The 24,946-nt window shown below is 40.3% G+C and overlaps 1 protein-coding gene across 6 annotated transcripts in view; it reads right to left on the bottom strand.

The window, feature by feature from the left end:
- DPP6 (dipeptidyl peptidase like 6) overlaps nt 1–24,946 on the bottom strand; it is a 542,989-nt gene that overhangs the window by 126,174 nt on the left and 391,869 nt on the right. For all 6 annotated transcript variants that reach the window (XM_038127465.1, XM_038127466.1, XM_038127462.1 and 3 more), the window contains exons 4-5: nt 11,808–11,902; nt 9,427–9,501 (exon numbers count right to left, since the gene is read on the bottom strand). In XM_038127465.1, the coding sequence (XP_037983393.1) occupies nt 9,427–9,501; nt 11,808–11,902 (170 nt within the window). The remainder of the gene's footprint in view (nt 1–9,426; nt 9,502–11,807; nt 11,903–24,946) is intronic.

Raw genomic sequence — 24,946 nt, 5'->3', positions numbered from 1 at the left:
TCTGCCTATTCAAGAAAGAGCTTCCTTTGAGCAGAGAATAGAAGAAAGAAGAATAGAAGATTCCATTTTCAAATCTGGGTCATTAGCTGCCCAAGGAGGAACATTAATTATTGTTTTAACATCCAGCTGGTAAAAGCAGAGTTCTGCAGGCAGTAAGAGATAAAAGGCACTTGTTCGGGGTAAACACAGAGAGCCACACATTCCTTGGATTTAGGATGTAACTCAGCTAAAGAGGGGAACATTTACATCAGAAGATTTGCATTTCTGAGTACAGGAATTTCATTGGGGTGCCTGGCATAGCAAGAACTGTTTTTCCAGAAGAGGGCACTAAATATATATATTTTTACTATTTCGGTGATTAAAAATTAAAGAAAAACAAAAAGGACTGGAAACCAGAAGAATTAGATTATATACTGCTTCATATGTTTCTGCAGGGACACCAGAATTAAATTCTTTCTGGTTTTGCGTTCTGAAGCTTTTTAAATCCCTGTTGTTTTCTCATTTTGTATGCTACTCCTAATACATTTCTTTCCATAATATTTTAAAATAACCATCTATGTTTATTACAATCCAGCGCAAACCAGGATGTTCATTGTCCCTGAAAACTTAGGAAGAAAATGTATTCTAAAAAGCAGGAACTCATCTCTAATGTAATTCTGAAGTCTGTCTATGTTGCAAGAAATCTAATTATTTGTTAGATTTCAATTTTTTTCAATAATTTTCATACTGGTATTAATTTCATTCCTTGTAAAGCAAAGTTACCCCATGTTTCACTAAGATAGATTCCCATACAAGTGCAAGAAAGAAAACTGTGATTATTTTAATACTGTCCATCTGATTTTGACTGTCTAGGAGACCTTGTACATTATCTTATGAAGACTTTATTCAAAAACAAATTGCAATTTATTTTTAAGACTTTTTTTGAATCTTATTAGGACATTAACCTCTACCAGTTTGTTCAAGTTAGTTAACCTGTACACTCAGAAAAGGAAGCTTAATGAGAAATATAGCCTTATGCAAGCTAAGAAAAATTGTTTATTTTTGGATCAAGTGTTTTGCCTTGAGGCTTTTTTATTTTTCCTTGCCTGCTTGATGAAAATCTCATTTACTAAAGAAAATATTTACAGAGGAAGACTGCCGATAGCTGATACTGATACATAATACACCTATGTACTTTTGCGTGACAGGCTAATTATTTCTGAGTTTGGTTGCTCCTCTAGTCTTCCCTGGAACTGTGGATTTGCTTTGCAGTTTACTGATGTGTATCTGTGCCTGTGAATAAATGCAGGATGCAGTTTATTGGCCTTTGCTACGTAAGCAAGGCTGTCCAACTTAGTCTGAAAAACAATTTTGCACTCAGTCATGTTTGTGCAATTTCTGTTGAAGTCTCCCAGCTCAATTCAGGAGGCTTCAGGTTTAGTTCTAATTCAATTGATCTGCTTTATTAGGAGAACAGCAAGGGTTTAATCCATTGTTTTAATAGAAAAGCAGTTAAAGCCCAGCAGCTGAAGTCAGCAGACAGTGTTTTTAATGCTCTGCATTTCAAGTTTTGTTGCAATGATCAGACTAAACAGTCCCTGGAGTGGAGAGAATGGAGACTGGATAAGAAATTTGGGTTTGGTGCAGTTTTCCCAAAACCACTGCCCTGTAGGGAGCAGGCAACAGCAGAACTGGAATGTGGGGATGGAGGAATGCAGGCTGTGCTGAGCTTTGCTTCCCAACTTAGGCAAACACACCGTGTTGTGCTTTATGAATGCTCCCAGACCATCATTTCAGAAGCCCAGACTTCCCCCTGGAAGCATCCCCAAAACCAGGGAGCAACAGAGCCAAAAATCTGATATCCAGTGTGGTTTTATTGTTGGCCATGGAAGAGCTGCAGGCCCTAAGCCACCACAGTGGCTGCAATGATAAATCATGGAATGGTTTGGGTTGGAAGATCATCCAGTTCCAACCTCTCTGCTATGGGCAGGAACACCTTCTATAGTTCCTTAAGTGTTGCGATGATCCCACTCCAAGAACACCTGCTGAGCATGAGGAGAATTTCCACTCTTTGCGTTTTAGGGGTGCAAACATATTTTCCATGGATAACAGACACAATCAGCCCTCACCCAGCCATTCCTCCTTGCTGACACTCAGTGCCTATCCTTTCCCTTTTATTAAGAATGGAAAACAAAGTATGCAGACTTGGTATTTGTCTTTTCATTCCACTATTTCCCCCCCCCCAGTTTCTACTGAGTTACAATGGCAGACCCTTAATTTTAAATAAGAACCCATGGCCCCATGGTTCAAGCATCCTAAGTACCAAAATGTCCCTACAGTATATTTGTTTGAGTTCCCAACCCCCTTTCTAACTTCTTGTTTGAACTACTTTTTTTCTCATTAAATCAAGCTGTTCCAAAGCAGAAGAATTGCTGTCAAAAGCAAAGAACCATTCAGGCTACATAAAGAAATACAGTTTCTGCTGGAACTTTGTCAGAATTCCAAATGAACCATGAGGGTCCTCCAAACCAAAATAAAGAATAGTTTTGACCTGTTTTCTTCCCCGTGTTAGTCCAAAATTGGCCTTGAAATTTAGCAACATGAAAATAATTTCTGTAGTTTCTCCCTCAAAAGAAAACTCTAGGATTAAACTTGTCAGCAATTATTGCTCCACTGGCCTATAACTGTGTCCAAAAACTTCTATCCCAAACAAACAATGGGACAGAAATTGGTGGCAGAACAAATATGCTCACCATCTGATGATATGTTTGCTCAATTAGAGTGGGTATCCACCCTCCTTTAGTAAGAAGTTTTAATTCTGTAAGCACGTGCAGCAGAGAAGGTTTGGCATCAAAAAAATCAGCTGAGACACCTGAGAAGGCAGTGCTTGCACAGCTCTGTAATAGAGTTTTGAAAACCCGGGAATCCCCTGAGAGCTGTGTGGCAAACTTCCCCCTCTCTCTGTGCCACTGCAGATATCAAATATTAATTAGCCTGAAACAATTACTGATCCCAACACACGGCAGCACGTTGGTGCATCTGACAGAGACATTGCTGCTTCTGCCTGCCCCGAGATTCACTGGTAGGAAAAACCTCCCTGCTGCTGAGGAGTCAGGTATTATTTGGTTTATTCAGTGAAAGGTGACCATGAAGAGCTCATCTCCTGCCTCAGATAGACTCTCCCAGGTTGGACAGAAAAGCAAATGAGAGCGTGCAAATGTTTTTGAATCAACCTTGTCTGATGCCTTTGAAAATTCTGTTTTGTCTATCCTGTTGATAGAATAGAAGTATAGAAGCAGAGGAGGGAATTTGTTCATGGTGGGTTTGAGATTGGAAAAGATAGCCTGTCTTTCACAAAGACCAGATTCATAATAAAAATTTACCACAACAAGCTCCTTTTAAAATAAAATATTGCCTTTAGGTGTTGTGAAACAGTAGCTGCTGCTTCAGCTTCAAATTCCAAAGTAAACTATCACCCACAAAATCAAGGTCTTCTATGCTGTTAGCACATTCTTGTTAATGCAATTTTTCTGTACACACAGGTCTTAGCTTTAGTTATGTAAATGTAGCTGGAGCACTGCTGTTCCACCACAAAGAGGTTGAACAGCACTTATCAAATAAGATTATCACACTACTGATCTTGGCTGTTAAAATAATATCACTCAAAACAGGATCTGTAAAAAGGAGAAAGGTGGTCCCCACCTTCAGCCCTGACACCCAGAACAGCCTCACTGACAGCCCACACAGGCACACACATAAAAATGCTGCCATTTTCAGAAGCTGTATTTTATTGAAATATTAAAGATTTGCTGAAGGGTATTATTAATATTTATTCTATGAGAAGTAACTGAAGGTGTTGCTTTCCTGAAAATTTAGCAAATTATCAGATTTGTTCAATGGCTGGCCTATGTGTTTCCACTAATTCATAAATAACTTTACTTCTGCTCTTTAAAAAAGCACTGGATGACCACAGTGATACAGCTCATTCTTCATTCACAACTACATTCATGCAGTTGGTGAATCGAGAAAAGAGAAGATACTCTGCCTGAAGATACACACATGCACAGATGTAATAACAGAAATATTTTAACTAATATAAACAGTATTTGGATTGAGTCCTTTTCTTCTTTTTGTTTAGTAAGGGCTTTATCCTAATCCATTCTTTATCCTAATAACAGTAACTATTTCTCACAAGTATGTGAAATTATAGTGCTTTAGGCTTGAAAATGTTGGAAAAAATCATTTTAGCCAGCAGCCTTTGATATAAGTGAACAATGCCCTTATATTGTACAATTTCCAATAGAGGAGTCCTTCTGATTTATGAACAATGACTCAAAACTGTATTCACATTAAAAAGAAGATATGAAAAACCATAAACATAAGCTTTTTACTTCAAAATGGCCCCTTCAAAAAATAATGATTTACAACAAACACCAAAAATTAAATAACAATCAATAAAACAGGTAGCATTATTTTATGACAGAAATATTCTATCTGTGCTCACTTTATCCTGAAATCACTAAACACCTTCAGTGTTCCTGAAAATAACATTGGGTGAGAATGAAAAAAAATAAATTTGAAATATATTTATTGCCATATAAAGAAAACAGATTTATGTAAGCCTATTTCTAGGCCTGGTAAATCCATTTCAATTAAGCAATAAATATCATGACTACAGTCTGAGCAGTATTACTGATGATAGTTATGACAGTGTTCAATTTTCAGAGGTATATTTATCATAATAATGTTTATCACCTAGCTCAAAAGGATGTTGTGAGGATTCATTAATATTTATACCCATTAGTGTTTTGGAAATAACAAGCATTATGTTGTTTTATTTTTTCACAACTAATTAAATTAGTATGAGGTTGTAATTGGACCATAAGCACAAAACCCATTCATTTCACATAATAACCAGCCTCGGAGAAATAATAAAAAATAGTAACAACAACAATAGTAATATGTTACTTTCCATAAATAATGCTTTTTTTTTTACTTCATTCACACTCTAAATACTAAGTCTAAGGTTTGATCTGGGTCTTTCTGAACTCTCTTCGCTCCCACCAGTCGTCTCAGAGATACAGGCAGGGAGAACAGAAATACTGAACTCACCACATGAACTAGGCTAAAAAATTATTGTGGAGTGTGTTCTAATTACAACAATGATAAATTCTTTCCTGCAATTTGAATTAAAAAATACCATTTCTTTTACTGCAAAATAGGTAACAGCATCTGTTGTATCAGCTGCAAAAGCCTCTGAGCCCTAACGTTGTTCAGAAGCCTTTGCAGTTGGGTCCATGCTGATCAGCCAGCATTTCTAAGTGCAATTGCCCTTGACTGGCCCAAACACAGTAATGGGCTGCTAAAATTGGACACAAAGAGCAACAATTTTTAAGAGAAACCTTGGCAGCTTTAATTCCCCTCTTGCATGATGACAACACTGATTCCTAATAAAGACAACTAAATATTCACTATTTAGCATCTCACTGTGTCACTACGTCACAAAAGAAGTTTTTTTCTCAGATATTTCCTCTGTTTCTTTTGTTACATTACACAAACTCCACTGGCAACTGACTGCCACACAAAGCTGCACAAGCTCTGACTCCATGTTCTCAGAAGGTTAATTTATTACTTTATGATACTATATCATATTAAAGAATACTAAACTATACTATACTAAAGAACACAGAAAGGATGCTAACTGAATGCTAAAAAGATAATAATGAAAACTTGTGACTCTCTTCAGAGTCCAGACACAGCTTGGCCCTGATTGGCCAGAGAGTGAAAACAACTCACAGCAGAGTCCAATGAAACAATCACCTGTGGGTAAACAATCTCCAAACACATTCCACACATGAGCACAACACAGGAGAAGCAAATGAGATAAGAACTGTTTTCCTTTTCTCTGAGGCCTCTTGCTGCCTTTCAGCTTCCCAGGAGAAAAACCCTGGGCGAAGGGATCATGTTCAGGGAATGTGAGTGCCACACATAGCAGTGCTGCTGGAGCCACAGGCCAGGCAAGAGTGTCCTTGGCCAGGCACCACCTGAGACAGCCGTGAGCCTCTGCCCCCCTTCTGCTGAGCTGCTGTGGCCAAACCCTGTTTGCCCATGTGTTTTGGGGTCATCAAACCCTGTATCAGACCCCAAACACTTGTTTTGGTGAAAGATAGTTTGAAATCAAAGTTTCTCCATGGAGGTGTTTATTCCTCGATGCTTTCCTGAAATTTCACTCTGGCATTTCAGCCTCAGGTTGCACCTTGTTGTGGTGTATAGAAACTAAAAATAAACAGCAGAAAAACTGTGGGAGTATTTCAAGACAAAGAAGCTTGGTGCCTTTCCTGTGACCTTTCCAGAAAAAGAACAAATCTTCTGTGTTCAAGGTTGGAAAAGCTCCCTATTAGCACAAGGCTTACCCAGAATATTGCTGCCTGAAAGATTAAACTTCTGTAAATATAAGCACTGCAAAAAAAAACCCCATTACAATGAAATCTGACAGCCAGACTAGCCACAATGTACCCACAGCAGCCTCACAGCTGTCTACCAAGCTTCCTGGGAGAAATGTTTTAAGGAACATGTTTTAATTCATTATCCTTTAAAATGATGCAGTGATACAACAGGAAAACACACATTAGCTGCCTCAGTGTCTTTGCAGAATAGGTGTCTGGCAGTTCAGTGCTGTGTTATTCCAGAGTGGGTGTCAGTGCTGTCACCCAGACCAACACTGAGCAGACATGCTTCTGTGCAAATAAATAGAAAAATATAGAAGCAGTTATTACTGGAAGGAAATGACTTTGTGACACTTTTCTTAAAAATATTCTGCTTCATTGGAGTGATACATTGTGCTCTCCTATTTTGATGTTTATTCCTGGCTGGTATTAAACATAGAAGCTGAATCCATTCATTTCAGAATTCAGACAAATAATTAATTCATACAATGCATATTAAAGCAGCACAACTGTACTGTGTAAAAAATGATGAAAATATCTATACTCACAAACAATTAAAAGGCAGCACATCACATCTTCAAATGCCAAAAAAAAAAAGAAACAATTTCTGATGGCTAAAAACTAAATATGCAATAATTCAAAGAAGCTCCTTTTTTGAAATGGTAGAATTAAACTTTAAAGACATGTCCTCTGCCAATACATCTCCTGGAATTTCCTTTTGACTTTGCAACAAGGACAACTGCCCAAGGCTTTGCTGATCAATTCCTTGTGTTGCAGAAAACAGCGTAATTTGAATTTTGTCCAAGAATACAGTCTGAAATGCAGAAAATGTGAAGAGCTAACTAACATGCAATTATTTGTAGCCACAGTCTGCATACCAAGGGAGCAGAAAACTGAAGAAATAATTTAACTGTTATTGCCATTTTAATACAGAGAGCCACCCATCATGGCTTAAGGCTGCAATAACCAAGACTGAACCCAACTACCCCTCTATTAGTGAGCTTCAAAAGAGAACAAAACAAAACAAATCCAACAAATTTTCTTTTCTCCATAAACATGGATCTTAAAGGAATAAAAGAGGGTTTGTTTTGTTTTGCTTCAGGAGCTCTTGCTATATATGAATATCTGAACAACTTGCAATGTTCTCTTACAGTGAGTATATGCCACATCCTGAAGCATTACCAAAGAATGTTTTCAGCTTCCCACCCTGGGTTTTCCTGTCTAGAAAAAGATGTGCTGTGATGCAGGGAGCACCTGGCTGTGTGCTGCTCTCTCTTCTCCAGACAGGCATCTTGAGAACCACAAACTCAGTATTTTTCTGTACCTCAAACTCACAGGTCTGCAAGCACTGACACGCAGAGAGGAGGATGCAGAGGAAGCACATCCAGCCCATCCCTTTCCATTCCCATGGCTCTCCCGCCAAATTGCCCACACCAAGCAGTCCACAACAGACTGAACACAAAGTCTGGGCTGTAAAAGCCTCCCTAACTCTGCTTCTTTCAGATCTTCAGAGTGTGCAGTCCTTTGAGGGGATAAAGGTTGAGAATAAAAAGTTATTTTCTAATTACTGTTTTTCAGAAATGTAACTTTTTCTCTCTTTTTTTTTGGTTGGGGTTTTTTGATTTTGTTTTGTTTTGTTTTATTTTGTCATTAGAGGCATTTTTCTGTCATTCTCAGAGGAGCTGAGGAAGCCCTCCCTCCTCAGGGCTCTTCCAGCTTGCACAGTCCATCTGAGCAGAGTTGGCACAGGGCTTCCACAACCAAAGCCTGATTCCCACTAAAAAACTGCATTTTGCAAAACATCTCTGGCTTACAAGGCAGGGAAATTTGAGAGAAAAGCTTTGCTTGCTCAGTGACCCTTAGGCTGTCTTTTCCATGTTTAGAATTAACTTAACACTTCCTCATCCATCTCTGTCTAGAACTCAGCTAAGCTTCAGGTAAGTGAAGTCACATCAGTAATTTCCCAGGAAAAATCTTTATTAATTACTCCTTAAGTTTCTGATACAGTTTTATTTTCCCTTCTTCTAAAACCAGACATGCTTCTTCTGACTTTCATAGCACCAAGTCAGGAATAATACAAAGCTGATAGCAGAGAAATCAGATAAGCAACCAAGCCTCAACTTTCAATGCCAAAGGACCCACAAATTTCCTTTGGTTAGCAGATGAAATGTTATTTACATTATGGAAAAAACCAATTACAGCTGTCAGCAAATTAATTCTTTTCATTTTGAAGAATTGGTGATATTCTAGACTATGGAAACAAAATATATAGGGCTTATAGTTCATCCCAAGTCGCAGAGCATAGCTATCACTCAAACATTTCAGGCCTTATACCAGCAGAATTGAGAAAGACAAAAATATTATTCATGCAGAAGAATTGCTTCCCCCATGTTTGATTCTTTGGTCATCATTTAAAAATGACTCATTACATTTTTCCCTTTTGAAGTCTGGTAAAAAAATTTGCTGTAATCCAGAACTTAGTATCAACCTAATGGTGATTTTTTACAAATGATTTATACCTAACCCTCAGAAGAAAAGGATTTATAATGAAAGTGATAGCTCAAGCCTAACTGCAGCACTGGGAGTGGTGACACCATAATTAATGTATTATTTCAGTTGTGGGAGACACTGACAGTAGCTTTTTGTTCTGGGGAAGAAATTTATAGGGTGATGGAAAAAGGCACTGTGGAAAAAAAAAATCACAGAAGAGGAATAGAAATCCTTGCAGCAAAGACATGTCCTTACAATCCCCCTCCTGGAGGCTATAAAATCCTGGCAGTGACAGTGTTTCCTCACAGTCTAATTTATACCTTTCTCCTCTACTAGATGGCAGTGTGACATGCTCTCAGAATTGCTAAGTGAGGGGGTTTCTTGCTTTCTTTCATAGGAAGCAATTAATTTAAAATATCATCTTGCTGGCATAAAAGTCAAAAAAAAAAAAAAAAGAAAAAGAAAAGTTTGCCACTGGCTGTGTATTTTGAAATCAAATCTGTTTACTTACAGGTTCAACATCAAAGGCAAATAGTGCATATTCCCTGTCAGGTGACACCTCATACCGGATGGCCTTTAAGGAGACCTGGAAAATAAATACAGTTTTGAAAGAAATGCTCTTCAGTTTTCAAGTTAATGAAACCTAGAACTAACTGTTATGATCATTTCTCTAAGGATGAAGAATACTGCCAGAATTAAGTGTCCTGAAAAAATATAGTTATTTTTTTGTCTCAAACCCCAGAAATGTTACGTGGGCACCCATAAGAGAAAGAATAAATGCATTATGACTCAGAGCAGGCAGCTGTATCAAAAACCCCAGAATTTTCCTTACTGCACAGTGGTTGGTGAGGTGGCAAGTGTAGGCAGTGGTTAGTAGAAAACTCTGATAAATGGCATTTTATTAATTTCCTCTCATTATCTGTATCCACTGGCCAGTGCAGGAGATAAAAAAATGCAAATAGGTTCTGGAGCAAATTAGTAAAGAGACACCACTACCTCCCCCAGTTAAGATAACCCAGAGGAAAACTATTGTGTTTTCCCCAGTTAAAAGATTTTGGGATGCTGCAGTGGTCCAGTGCATCCTGACCTGGGTTCTGCAAAAATCAGAGCTGTAAATCTTGCTAACAAGAAGAATTGCCAGGGTATCTCAGACTTGCCAGGAATTACCTTTTTCCAGCTCCACTTTTCATTTGTGTAGTGAAGCTATTTCTCCTCCCCAGAATGTTTCAATATGATGCATTGCTGGCATAGATGGCACCAAGGTCAAAGAGAGGTGCCACTAACACATCACTCATGCACTGCCTTTTAAATCTCACCCTCTCACCTAACAAATTAGATGTATGTCCTTGAGAGAGTCCCACAGAGCAAAACTGAAAGGGGAATAGGGGGAAGTCCTCCCCAAGGCCGGGGGAATGGATGTGCTGTGGGGGGAGGCAGAAGCAGAGGGGACAGGTGGCACCATCACCAAATGATTTGGGTGGGAAGGGACCTTTAAAGGCTGTCCAGTCCAACCCCCTGCAATGAGCAAGGACAGCTTCAGCCTGACCAGGTTGCTCAAAGTCCCACCCGACCTGATCTGAGCCTTTCCAGGGAAGAGGCACCCAGCACCTCTCTGGGACATCTCACAGGCTGCTGACCCAGAGCAGCTCAGGATGGGGAGGGATGGGGGAGCCTGGGCACCAGCAGGGTCAGCATGGAGACAGATTTTATTTACAGAAGACAGATTTTATTTAATTTTATGTTAATAACATGGGAAAGGGAAAACATGACCAAGTAGCAAAAGTTTTCTGCCCCAGGGAAGTAAGAGGAAGGGAAGGAAGAGGAAAAAGACAACATGTCTGAGTAAATGTAATGGCAGCTCTTGCACTGGGGCTTTGTAGATTAATGTGGAGGCGACCCGCAGATGTATTTACTGAGAGGGCAGAGGAACAAAGGTAGAACAGGCAGTAGGGTGGAAAATGGCATGAAAATGCAGGATTTTCTTGTAGCACTGTGCTTTTCTTACAACTGGCAATAATTAAAAACCAGTGGAATAAACAAGAGGCCAAATGGAAGTAATTTGACTTCAATAGACCTTGACATTAAAGGAAGCCAGCCCATTCCCTTGGAATTGTAAAGAAAGGGGTTACATTCTGATAAAAGAAGATTGTTTATGTGATGCAGTAAAGTCTGACGATTAAATGCAGCATGTGAAGTTTAAGTTTGGGCCCCGACATAATAATTCAGTAATAAATTCTTTGTCTCATTAAAAAGTAATTAATGCAATTGATGTACTAACCTCTGCCACAATGCTGGTTTCATCTACTACAAAAAACAATGCTACAAACCACTTCTATCACTATAAGCAATACTCTGTATCAGATGTGACTTTGTTTTCTTTACATTCATTTTAATAGTCACCTACGAACTTCTTCCCACAATTTCTTAGGGTTTCTCTCAAATACAACTCCACTTCTTTTCATTAAAACTGCTCATAAAAACCACTGAAATTACATTTCAACCATTAGGCATCAGCAAATGCACAAATAAAAAATAAGTATTTGCGTGGAGGAATGTAGACAATGGCAATAGACAGTAAATGATATCTATTGTCCTATTTATTAAGCATGCAGGATGAGAATTATGCATCTTTCAATTATATATGATATGCAAGACTAGCTGCAAATCTCTATATGATACTTTCCAGAAGTATGAGAGAAACTGAGCTTGCAGAATAATAACAAAAGCTGGAGTTCAATCTCACATTATCCATCACTGCATAGCCCATTGTATCACCAGTGAATTGCTTCTCCTTGACAATACATGAAGTTGAAACCCAAGTCATTTTCTGCTTTACTGATCCAACTGCAAGAGAGCTGTGAAATTCAGCTACTTGTCATAGAAAATACTTACAATTTTTTTGTTTTCTATTAATATTGTTGAACTGTTGGTTTCGACATTCCTCAGAATCACTGTGCCATTCTGGTTTCTATAAATGAATTCATTATCTGCAAGGAGGAAAACAAAAGGTCATTAAGGAAATCTGAAATTGTGTTTGTGTGGAACCTAATTATAGACTTAAAACAAAAAGTACTGCTGGGAACTTCTTTCTGAAGAACTCAAATTATTTTTAACACAGCCATTGCTAAAAATGCTGTGAGGACAGCCATAAAATGATGTGGTTGGTGTTTGTCACATGCTTGTTGTGCCACACTTTCCCTTAGATGAATGCAAGAGATACCTGGTTTAAACGTACACACGCAGCATGCTATATAGTTAATGTAGAAAACAAGGTCATAAAAACCCCATTCTTTATGATTAAAGGTTTCTGAGTTCCACAGTCTCTGTAGGAGTTTAATAAGCCTGGAAAGCCTCTGAAAGTGAAAAGCAAATGAACCCCCTAACAAAGCAGATTCTGGAACCAAATGTTGTGCTCCGACTCTGACATTTGTTCTGCAGACTTATACCAGCAGGAGAAACATGCAGAGAAATCACCATTTGCACATGAAACAAGGCAAATCAGCTTGTCTCTGTGCACTTTGGGACTACTCCAGCTCTCAAGACAGGTGGACAAGAAGAAAAATACTGGAGACAGTGTCCAGCTCTCAAAGCACACAGCCTGCCTGACAGAAAGGTTGGGGCAGACATACAAAAGGAACTCCAAATGAGGGTTAGGTAGCAGGTCAAAAGTTCAGGATGAAAAACATTACAACAAAAAGGGATGTCATAAACTGAAGTTCAGGCCTGATCAGTGCTTACATGCACTGCCCTGCAGATAAAACAACTTAAGTCCCAAACACTCTGCCATTAAAGGAATCAGCAGTTTTTCTTGGCACGGGACTATCATAGATTATGTTTTTTTTGCAACTTGGCTAAACTAAGAACTGTCAGATCCTACCAAACCTCTGCTTCCAGTCTCAGTTAGGGAAACAATTCCTCACCCCCTACCATTCAGGTGGCTGCCCCTTGTTGCCACCATGCAACAAGGGCAAGGGACATGTGGATGGTTTAACATTACCCATGGGGCATCCTGGGATGAGTCAAAGGTGAGTTTAAACCCTCTAGGACAGGTACAAGCACAAACCCAGCTCACTGTAACTGCAGAGGCGTGCACTGCCCCGTTGGGTGACTTAAAGGCAACACTGGGTTTGGAGACTTGGTTCTTTCAAAACTTGGGTGTACAGACCTAGCATATTCCTTATCCATGTTGCAGTCTTTTAATTCCAACCTGGTGATGGTAATCCTCATCACAGTCACTAACCAGCTTTATAAAAGCTCTGAAGGTGCAGATGAAAAGCTTCTACACTCTACTTATTGCTGCCAATAAAACAAATCTCCTCCTTCATGTCACAGATTTACACATAAGTGGAAGAAGAAGGAATGAATCTTCTCTGAGATTGGGATGACCCAGATTCTGGAAGGGCAAATGGTTGCTGCAATACAGTTGATCCTCTCAAAACCACAAGGTTTTAGAGACTTTGAGATTCTCAGAGTCCAAATTAGAGCAGTAGCCCTGCAGACTCATGGGCAAAGTTCTCAAAGCATAACTCTTTTTTAAATTATGGAATAAATTTTATCATAAATTTCTGTCTTGAATAAAAAAAAAGAGAAGGATCTGAAATAGATTGACTTTCATTTATCTTTGAAGTAGTCCTTCATACAATTTATGACTGAACAAACTAAGCAACTTAAACTTGAGAAAGAACTGATTGAACAGAGCCAGGACAGAAGTCAAAAAAGTCATAAGCAGTATGGAGAAGATAAATAAGGGATGATTATTCCCTGCCTTTTCCAAAATAAATACTGGAAGGCACCTGATGACACCAGTCAGTGTCAGGTTCAACACAAATAAAAGGGATTATTTCTTCATGCTGAAGGCAAACAAGCTGTGGAAGTCCCAGAACAGAGCACGTGCCAGGGCTGCAGGTGGATCCAAACTAGAATTAAAAAAAATGGAAGAAAAATCCATCAAAGATTATATGTCTTGAAGGGGAATGCTTTCAGGAAGACAATGGACCAGCCATTGTGAGGGATTAAAGGAATATCCTGAATCCTCAATTTGAGAGATTTTCCTGCTTTTCATAATCTTCCCTAAGTATTTGCCCTTGCCCTGGGCCATATGCCAGAAGAGACAATCCCTGGGGTCTGATCCAGCACTAACTTATTTACAGCTCTAACTTCCAGCTTCTGCATCCAGATCCTTAAGAAAAGTGTTTATGCCAACAATTTAGGAAGTAAGGCAATAAAAGATTTAATGCTTTGAACATACCTGGTCTTCATATATTCAGGCCACAAAGTCTGAAGTATTATTTGTTATAAAAGGAAACTGTGCAGCCTAAATTTTTATTTTCCAGCAATATTTCATGCATTCCAGAAAAAAAAACCAGGAAAAATTAAACTGAGAGACAGACTATTACCTAATTATCAGACATACTGAAAAATATTGCTGCTTTAATAATCACCCTCTGTCAACAACACAAAATGATTTCCAATTACACACTAAGTTCTAGACAGAAAAAATCATGTTTTAAGCACGGCCAGAAAAACATTTGGGTAATTATAAGGCTCTCAGGATATTTCCTAATTACAGAAAAGAAAAGAGCAATGAAATTCAGCTCCAAGTTCAGAACATAGGTAAAGTAGCTTATTAATCTAATGAGTCTGTGAAGCTGTTTCTTGAACATTGCAGGAACTGATGGAATTCACATTACTGCCCATAACGACATTGATACCAAATTTTATTGCTCCTTATGCTCCAAAAAACCCCATAACATTTTAATAAACTATGAAACTTCAAGATTACATTAAAAGTTGCTCCACGGTTGGAAGTGGGTGATAACAGGCTTTCCCATTATTTGTTAAACTGTGACAAGTTTAAAATCAGGTGCTAATCTGCCACATGTACTTTTAGAATGTATTAAAAAAAAAGAATAAATGAAGCAGTGCTGATTTGTTAGGGCTCTAAATCTTGCCATTATATTCAATACCAGCCATCAACACACTGAGTTAATGAACAGAAAATTGGTCTGCTTAAGAGAAGAACAAACTGATCTGCATTATATCCCAAACAAAACACTGTGAGGTTTAGCTGGGTCTTAGTCCTCAAAAGATGATTCATATTCCTGGACTTCTGTTTTGAAATGTGTGATTTGTTCCAGTGCAAGAGCATTTATTTAAGTGGGACATACCTCAGTCAAAGCCAGAAAGCAATGCAGTGGCCTCTGTCTGTAATGAATTCTGTCCAGCAAGCTGATGAGAATTTGCAGCCTGATTTATAGTTGTCACCAGAGCTGATAAAGGTCATCCCTGAATCTCATTTTTTATATCTGCCTTTCTTTGGGGCTGGTGTTCAGTATAAATGATGCCAAAAATTTTAATTTTCAGGCATGCAGCCATTTATGCCATTTCTTCAATCTTTCTTGGATTTTTTCCATCTGTTCTTCACCAAAGAAGTCATGGATGCCTCATCCCTGGAGGTGTTCAAGGCCAGGGTGGTTGGAGCTTTGAGCAATCAGGTCTAGTGAAAGGTGCCCAGTGGGGTTGGAACTGGGTGGTCCTTAAGGTTTCTTCAACCCAAACCTGTCTCTGATTCTATGGTTCAATAGCAAAGTTCACTTTTCCAACTCCTCACCTCTCTTTCAACTTCCAGGAAATTGTCTGGGTGGTTTCCTGACTGTGAATGTAGACACAGGTATGTAATCACACTTGGAAAAAAGTGACTGATGGCAAAAAAACAATGATTACCAGAAATAATGGATCAGCCTTGGGGCTGTACAGGGCCAGTGCAGAGGAATGGGGGGGTCTGGGGAGAAACTTAAAAAACTTGCTTAGCAGAACAGGTGAAATCATAAACCCCATCTGCTTCTGTGTGTTGAATTCAGCCAGAAAATGCACAGGCAGAGAAAACAGACCTAGGGAGAGGGAGCTGATGTCCCCTGAAGTCTCTGAGCCCTCACCAGGAACAGAACAGACAGACTGGGCACCAGACAAAACAGCTCACCACAGTGGACAAGAAGGTTTGGGGCAACTTCACTTCTAGAAGGATAAGTTTGAGCGCTGGCAGTGCAAAGAATTTGAAGGAACTGCATCCACTGACAGGAACATAGCATCAGAGCCCAAAATTTAGTGCAGTAAAGCTTCTCTGAAGTCCATATTACCAGAAAGGAGAGACTGGTTTATAAGATACTAGGAGGACCATGCCTGTGAGGGAAACTTTCATTATTTGTGAGAGACTATTGAAAGCAGAAAGCAAATGTGAGCAATAAAATATGAAAAAAAAAAAAAAAACCAAAACCCCCCATTTAAATCCAGGTCTAAAAAAATATTTTAATGAAGTTGTAATTTTCTACTATTTTAATAACTGATGAATGAAAAGTACACAAGAAAAGGTTATGAAATTCACATGCAGCAAGTCAGCAGCTGGAGATAGTGAAAGAGAGAAGGTAGAGTCAGGACTGTTAGGGCCACTCCAGTCTTTTAGAGCAGCAGATTTAGAGGAAAAGGCAACTTCTTAAGTCCTGATCAACAGACATGAAAGATAACTGAATGAGTCTCAGTATGATGAAAGCCAGCATCGAGGGAATTATGATTTTCAATCCCTAAGATTAAGGAAGATTGGCGAATAAAGGAAATTTGAGCCCTGAAGTTGTTCTAAGCCATTTCAGATAAACGAGCCTCCAGATACCAGCAGGGTTGGCAAACATATTACCCTGTGTCAGGAGAGCAGAGAGCAGCAGGTCCTGTGGGACCTTGTGTGTCCCCTGCTGAGGGACAGAGGTCACTTTGCACCAGGCCACGTGCAGGGATGCTGGGATGGAGCTCTGCACTGCCACAGCAAATGTCACAGGGCCACCAAGAGACCACTGGCATCCTTCTGTCATTCCTCACGGGTGAAAAAAGAAAAGTTTGTTTTGGGTTTTTAATGACCCAAAGCAGTCAGATCTTTGGTGTTTTATCTAACACCTGAAGGAGTCTTGCAGGAGCCCTGCAGCCCTGCCCAGTGTGGTGCTCAGCATCACTCAGCCCTTGGCCAGGCAGAGCCCACCCTCACTGAGGTGACTGCAACACCTGAACCAGCCAAGGCTTTCTTGTAGTCCTTCCAGGCAGGTATTGATCAGACACACCTGGATAGCACTCATCATCTAACAAGATAACAGGCAGGAACATTGCAATGGTAGGATAGGTGTTTCTTCAGACAATTGGTATTTTCAACGGGATGTAGTACTGCTGCATTCCTTCGGAAAGATACATTGGGAGCAGGCAGTGGAGTTAAAATTTAAAAAAAAATATATTCTGCTTGTTTAGCAGCTCAGCAAATTTTCTGAAGGGCCAGTGAGCCCCAGAATTGAATTTCAGAGTCAGTTGTTTGTTGGGTACATGCTGTAAATATCAAATAGATGCACTGCAGCATGTCTTGAAAGAACCACAGATCACAGTATTAAATGCATCATCCCAACAGCCTTCTTTCCACCTGACTTTGTGATTGCATCTCTCTGGACACCTGAATAGGCTTCCATTGGGGGCTGATTGTGCTTTTCTTTCTCATTATGATCTGTGTGGTGAAGTTTTGCAGCAGTCAGTGAGCAGGCACAGTCCTAGCATTTGTTCAGCCTCTGTTCTCAGGGTTCAATAGCTTCCACTGGGGAAGGAGAGCTTCCTCTGTGCATGGAGAGCAGACAGGGGAAAGAAGTGGCTGTGCCCTGGGGCTTGGGCATGTCACAGCTCTCATCCCAGCACACACTCACCAGGGCCAAAGAGGAGGGTTCAGCTGCAGAAAGCAAACCCAGACAATCCATAGGTGACCTGCAGCACAGAGGAAAAGCCCACTGGCTTGCAGTGATTGCCTTGTTGCCAGGACTGGGGGAGGCTGGCAGCCCACACTGCAGTAGTGTCAGTGAGAGCAGCACCCTGAATGAACCCAGCTCATGACTGAACTGCTTCCCAGGCAGGCTGGGCTCAGCTGTGACCATCAGCATTCCCAGGCACACAGCAGAGCCCGAGGGGAGAGAGCAGCTCAGCAGAGCACCAGGCACGGATGTCCAATGCCACCATCCCCACAGCTCAGGTGAGCACTCACAGGGAAAGTAAACTGGGGGGACTCTGAAATTCCTGTAAAAATATGATTTCTGAGTGTCACAGGTGAGGGAATAGCACAAGCTGCGGTTAAAAGGTTGCTGTGTGAGGGGCCAAGACCCTAAAAACCCCTTTAATCCTGCCAGATGCAGCAGAAGCATCTTTCTTCAGAGAGCCTGCTGTCTTCAGGGACTGGCTTTGAGAGAGAGGGGACCTGAGAGTTTTGGACATAATGGAAGCAGAGTGGAAAACAACAGAACAGCATAAATTCACAGAGGAAATAGAAACTGTCAGGAAAAAACCCAAACCAGCAAACATTTAGAAACACCAAATAAGAGGAATAAGGTGCAGGATGGTATGAGCAGGGAGCAGGATGGACACAGGCAGGTTTAAGGAAATACTTATTTTTCTTTGCTTTCATGAAAGGGGAAATCACATCTTACTTACCAGGCCTGCAGGATTATTTACTAACTTAGGAAAATATCTGCCTATCTGGAGTCAGGTGGGAGAATGGCCCCCCAAGACCTACACCCCTTGGGGCAGGCAGAATTTACTTCTCAGAAAAGCACTGAGCACAGAGGCTGAGCAAATGCTAGGACTGTGCCTGCTCAGTAACTGCTGCAAAACTTCACCACACAGATCATAATGAGAAAGAAAAGCACAATCAGCCCCCAATGGAAGCCTATTCAGGTGACCAGAAAGATGCAATCACAAAGCCAGGTGGAAAGAAGGCTGTTGGGATGATGCATTTAATACTATGATCTGTTCTGTCAAGACATGCTGCAGTGCATCTATTTGATATTTACAGCATGTACCCAACAAACAACTGACTCTGAAATTCCCTCCCCATGGCAGAAGCAAAGACTGTTTTGATACTGAGCTGCTTCCCAGAGAGAAAATGCAGGGAAGGTTTCCCAGCCCTGTCCCCTGGTGCCTGCAGTAGGCTGGGATAAAGAAAGCCAGAGGCAAGGATCACAAATAGGGAATAGCAGCCAAACCCCATTTCCTTGCTCACAGTTTATTGTGTCCTCAGTGAGCTCTCCTTGGGGTTGGGCCCTGTAGAGTCTGAGATTTGTCATTTTTCCCAGCCCCTGCCACCACCCTGCCTCTGTTTCAACGCACGTAACCCCACCACTAACTCCTTTTTCTTCTGCTTTGCTACTTTGCCTAGAAGAAATAAATAAGAATTTCCTAGACTTTGTGATGCTGATACAAGGAGCAATTGGGGACAGAGAACAGCTTGCCTTTAACAGCCTTGCTGCAGCCTTTAATTCCAGGAGACAACTGGATTGCCATTTTTAGCTTTTTGCCATTATGGGTCATTATCCTTTTACTGTTCCCAGCACTTTTTTTCCCCACACGCAAGGCTGAAAGAAAAACTTCTTTAAATAGGTGATTTACTGTAATCTAGATAAATACTGTATAACACATTGAATTGGTATATTAAGTAAGTGCAACAAGATAGAATGTGCTTTATTGTGTAAGAAGTGGTTTTAATTGCTCATCATCCCAATGCAGTTGCACTTGGTGCACCAATATAGTGCTTTTACAGTTCTACCAGTAAAATAAAACACAATTATAGCTCAGGAAAATTCCCACATCGATGTGCATCTCTAGCAGGCTTGTAAATTAACTTGTCAAAAGCTCCAAGAGATCAAGTCTTGGGAAAACTTAAAACTATAAAAATCAGCAATGCTGGTGTGTTTCTCTTTTTTATCTATTCGCAACTCTTTCAAGGTTCAAGCAAAAAAAAAAAAAAATAGTTCAGCATCAAGCCTGAAATACAGGCAGAGCACCTTTGAAATTTGGGTCCTAAATTTGATACCAGGTAAAATTCTGCTCCTTCCCATTTGCGAGGATGAACTCCTCCTCAAAGAGCCCCAGTCTGGGAATTCTCTGGGCTCAGATCACAACTCAGTGGCACAGGCATGAAGAGCTGAAATGCATGTGAGAGACCAAGAACTTGTTTCAACTTCAAATTACTCCTTCCCAACTTCTCTCTGCTTTTATAACACATGGAGGGGGGAAAAGAGAGACACTACACCTAGGAAAAGGTGAATGAGACATTCACAGGTCTAAATCCATTTTTAATCCATCCAGGACAAGCCATCTTGATTACAAAACTGCTGTAAAACTCTAACAATAACAGTGCAACCTCACACCTTGTTGTTTGGTGCCCTCAATTTATCTTTCTAATGGCTGGGGGGAGGAGGTGAGTGCACCACACTGAAATGACTTTGGTGAGCTCCAGAGCTGAGAAATCTCCCTCAAAAACTCTCTGCCATCTCACTCTCCTGTTCAGCTGTGCTTTTGCCATGTGCTCTTCAAAACCTGGATGTTCTAGGAGGAGAAGTGATGACCCCTGGTTACTGGGCAGCTGCAGACAGCAGATTACACTCACCCCTTTGATTCCCTGCAGGAAACATTTCACATTCAACACAGGCCAGAAGCAATTTAACCCTAGACAACTATTTTCCCAGAAAATGGTCCTTAATGCTTTCATCCACACCCTGCATATTTTTCACAGTTTCATCATGCAACTGAAGAGAGGAAAAAAAAAAAGTGCAGCCAACAGGTAGCAGGAATCAGCTTATCCCAGCTCCATGAAGTGACTGGGGTGGGTGCAGAGCCCCAAATACACAATATCACAGATTTCACTGGGAATATAAAAATTCCAGGACCTTTTCCACTGTAGTTTCTAGCTCAGATGAGAGCCCAAGTCACCACTCCTGCTTGGTGGCACCCAGCTTGGCTGTTCCATGCAGGGACATTTGCTCCAAGCCCTCCCTGGTCGTGCCCCAGGCCAGTGCAGCGTCACCCAGTGACCTCCCTGTTCCCTGTCAAATGCACCAGGTCTTTTCTGCCTCATTTGGTTTGGCTTCACACAGGGGAGTGCATAATCCAAAGTGTTACACCTAAATGTAATAATCCACTCGACACTGAGGAAAAAAAAGGAATCCATGAATAAATTTTCATTAAAATGTGACCCCACAGCTCGCTTACTCAATTTCTCTGTGCATTCCCTTGCCTCCTTCTCTTTGCCCCTAAACAAATTGCACTTGTTAATGGCCACGATGGGCAGAAAGAACACATAAAGTCTTTTTTCTTCCTTTTCATTATTATTACCATGGGAAGATTACTTAAATTTCAGTGCAGACTGAATGGGACTGCTGTATGTTTACAAGCAGATATGCTTTGTGTGCAGCTGTGGGGGAAGTTTTAATTATCTTTGTGTGCAGTATTTCACAGTCCCTCTTATGTCAGCCTGTCATTTCAGATGTTTGGTGAGGTATATTGTGATGAAGTCTAACTGTGTGAGGAGTCTGTCAGAGTCATGGCCATCACCCCGACCTCAGGCTTTTGAAAATCAAGGCAGACAAGAGATGGAATACGAGTCCTCAAGACACGTTTTGGTTACCAGTGCTCGATTTCTGGTTTTGGAGTGGTCACAAGAGGGCACCCTGCTACAGAGCCAATGGAAACACTTTCAACACTTGCAAAGAACCATTAATAATCATTAGATTCAGTGCTGGGCAGGACACTGGCGTCCTGAGTGAGATGGCACTGAGGGAAGGAAACGGCACCTGAGTGAGAACAGTCTTCCTGCACCCAGCTGCAAGGGAGCCACTAATGGAGAAACACTTTGAAATTATAGGTAAAATCCCATCATTTTTAAACCAACTGATGGTGGAATGAAAAAACTTCACATCAGCTAAGCAGGGTGGTGAGGCAATAGAAGAGGCTGCCCTGCCCACAGAAGCCGTGGATGCCCCATCCCTGGAAGTGTTCAAGGCTGGGTTGGATGGAGCTCTGAGGAACCTGGTTTAGTGAATATGTCTCTGCCCATGGCAGGGGGGTTGGAAATGGATGATCTTCCAGTTCCCCTTCAACCCAAACCATTCTATGACTCCATGATGAGTGAGGAGCTTTTCCTTAGCATGGCACATTGGTTTGGTTTGCCTGCAGTGACTGAGCCAGCTCCTACACAGAGTCCTCACCAAACCCCAGAAAAAAGTCCTGAATTCCTTATTTCACTTCTTCTTGCTCCTTTTCCTCTCTCTATCATGGTATCAACATCATCCACCTGTTACTACCTTTGTTCTGTTGGTCTTGAAGCACCAGCAGTTGCTAAGAAGACAACTGTGCTGATGCTGGTGCAGAAGCAAAAGGGCTGATATGAACACCTGGTTTAAGTGCAACGGGTGAAAAATAGTTATACCAAAGGAATGATTGCTCCTTCCTTCCAATGCTCACCAACCTTCTGTCCAAAATTACCTTCTCAATGGGTTGAGAACTTTCAGCAGATGAGATTACATCCAAAGAACACCCTTATTCAATGAAAAGAGCTTGACTTCTTCATATTTTTCCTTATTTTTTATCCTTACATAATTTCTTTATAACTCAGGGCAATTCTTTTTATTGTGCATTTTCATGCTTCTGTCATGCTCTTTATCTTTCTCTGGACCATTTCTATTCCCATTACAATCTATCTTTTTTGGAGGGAGCAACCCAAGCTCACTGCAGTGATCAAGGTGATGGTGTCCCTCAAACTGGATAAAAACAGGCTGTTTCCAGTTTTTTTCTCTCCTGAGTATAATTCAATATTGTTTCTCCTAAAAAAGTTGATTGCAACAGAAAATTGATTACAGTCAGTTTCCTGCCCTAGAAGAAGGAAAACAAATATAAACTATTTAATTCTAATAATCCCTCTCCTGTTTTATTATTCATAGTCTTCTGGCTTGATAGTTTAGCTATATTAGCCATTCTGTGCCAATTAGGAAAAAAAATCAGGAATATTATAATTATTGGTGTATATTTTTAAAAAGATCTTCCTTTTTGAGGCATCAAAATTACAAAATACATGAAGAGCATGCTTTTATGTTAAAGGTTAATTTGGTTTGAGGTCATATGTCTGTTGCTGTGTTTGGTATCAGCTTCAAGGCAAAAGGTAATGGGAAACTCTTACAAATGCTGCCCCTGAAACTGACATCTGGAAGAAAGAAAATTTGGAACACATGGAATATATATATATATATATATATATATATATATATATATATATATATATATATATATATATATATATATATATATATATATATAAAGATATAAAATATATATATTTATATATAAATATAAATATATATTTATACTTTTGGGTATGTTTTAAACAAGTGTTTTGAGATATTTTTTACGTCACAGTTCACAGCCTGCTCCCCCTGGGAAGGAGAACAAGGAAGGAAAATTACCTCCAAATTATTAATAATCATCTTGGCTTATGCATGAGCATTCCAAGCAATTTGTCTTGTAAAATGAGTCAGTCCATCAGCAGAATCAGCAGCAGACAGTGGAAACTGCTGCACATGGCCCAGCATCTGTGCAGTAACCCCTCTGAGGGCAATGGGCCAGCCCAGCCCCCTGGCTCCTCTCCCTGCTGGTGCTGCCAGGGGCTGAGCATCCAGAGCCAGCTGCAGGAGCAGGCCTGGGCATGGGCTCCTGCCCACCAGGAAATGGGAAAATTGACTGCTGAGCACAGAATAAGTGTTTATTAGGTTGGTAACAAATTAGAGGATTGGAAAAAAATTCTGGACCCCGTCTGGGGAGAATTGGTGGATTTTAGGTGTTTGTCCAAGACTTGATGGTTCTTCTCAGTCTGCCTGAAGGCACCTTGGCCTTGCCAAGACTTCCAGCCAGACCCTGGAAGGGCTTACTCTGCATACATGACCACATGGAACATAACTGCAATAAGACAACAAATTCCCTGAACTACTGGATTCATCACCATTCACTGTGGAGTAAATTTTCATAGAGTCAAGTGCATGCCAAGATAATAATCACTTATCTAATAGACCCAGATTTTTGCCCATTATGGAGGAACTGCTTCTGAATTGACACTTTTTAAACTTTTCTTGGCTTGAACATTGACAATTACCCCTGACTTCTTGCTAGACTTTGTTTATGTTTTTTCCACCCCTGCCATTCCAAAGCTAAAATGCTTTGAGGATGATCACCCAGATTTTCTTAATTATTATGAAGCCCAAACATTAGAAGAAAGGTATAAGCCTGCAAAAGAGCCTGATATTTTAAAAACATCTTTTCAAATGCAGTTAGATGGATTTGTCTCCATTTACCTCCAGACAAGTTTAACATTTGAAGGATCATTTAGAAATAATTACGATAATATCTCTGAGTACTAAAAATGTTTTTATTTATTACATTTCTTTTTTGAATCAAAGTATTATCAAAGAATTATTTTTGTGTGCCACCTGTTCCCAGAGGCTGGGACTTTTTCAAGTAGCAAAAGGAAACCATCCTCAGCAGACCCAGTGCAGATTTCACATGAAACTAAGAAGCCCTGTTGGGGACCTGGATCACACCATTTTATGACTTCATTATTACTTTGTGTGGTGTGATTTGGTACAGGGACCAAAGATTTAAACCCTAACACACAGCAAAATTATCTGGCTTTTCTTTCAGGTCAAACAAAGTATACTGCATGCATACATTTGTCTTCAAGTGTCATGAAACTCAAATAATCTGAACATTTTGGAGAAGTTAACCCAGATACTTCTGTGCACTCCTTGTTGTTCCCACCCCCTCCTCTCTAAAATTATACACTAGAGGGGGAAAACATGTTTCCAAAGCCCTGATCTAAAGCTGAGCAAGCAAAGCAAATAGAAACAAGCTCCCAAGAACCCTTCCTCTTGCAACAGGTCTTAGGTAAGTGAAATTCATTGATGACAGAAATGCTGGATGCAAGAGGCTCTGGAGTGTGTTTGGAAAGTGTCTTAGAAGATAAAATTGTTTTGGGCAACTAAACAGAAAATATACAAGAGGAACTGAGGATTCTCTAAGCTAAAAAGTGAGTGTGGTTCATTGCCCTCTTACTCATCCTTGTGCACACACATCTCATCTCCCATGGAAACAGGATTTTGGGCTGGGCAAACCTTTGGTCTCCTGTGCTCTTAATTGAATTTCCA

Source organism: Motacilla alba, chromosome 2 (genome assembly GCF_015832195.1).
Source record: "Motacilla alba alba isolate MOTALB_02 chromosome 2, Motacilla_alba_V1.0_pri, whole genome shotgun sequence".
Classification (NCBI taxonomy): domain Eukaryota; kingdom Metazoa; phylum Chordata; class Aves; order Passeriformes; family Motacillidae; genus Motacilla; species Motacilla alba.
This window is presented reverse-complemented; position numbering and strand designations above follow the sequence as displayed.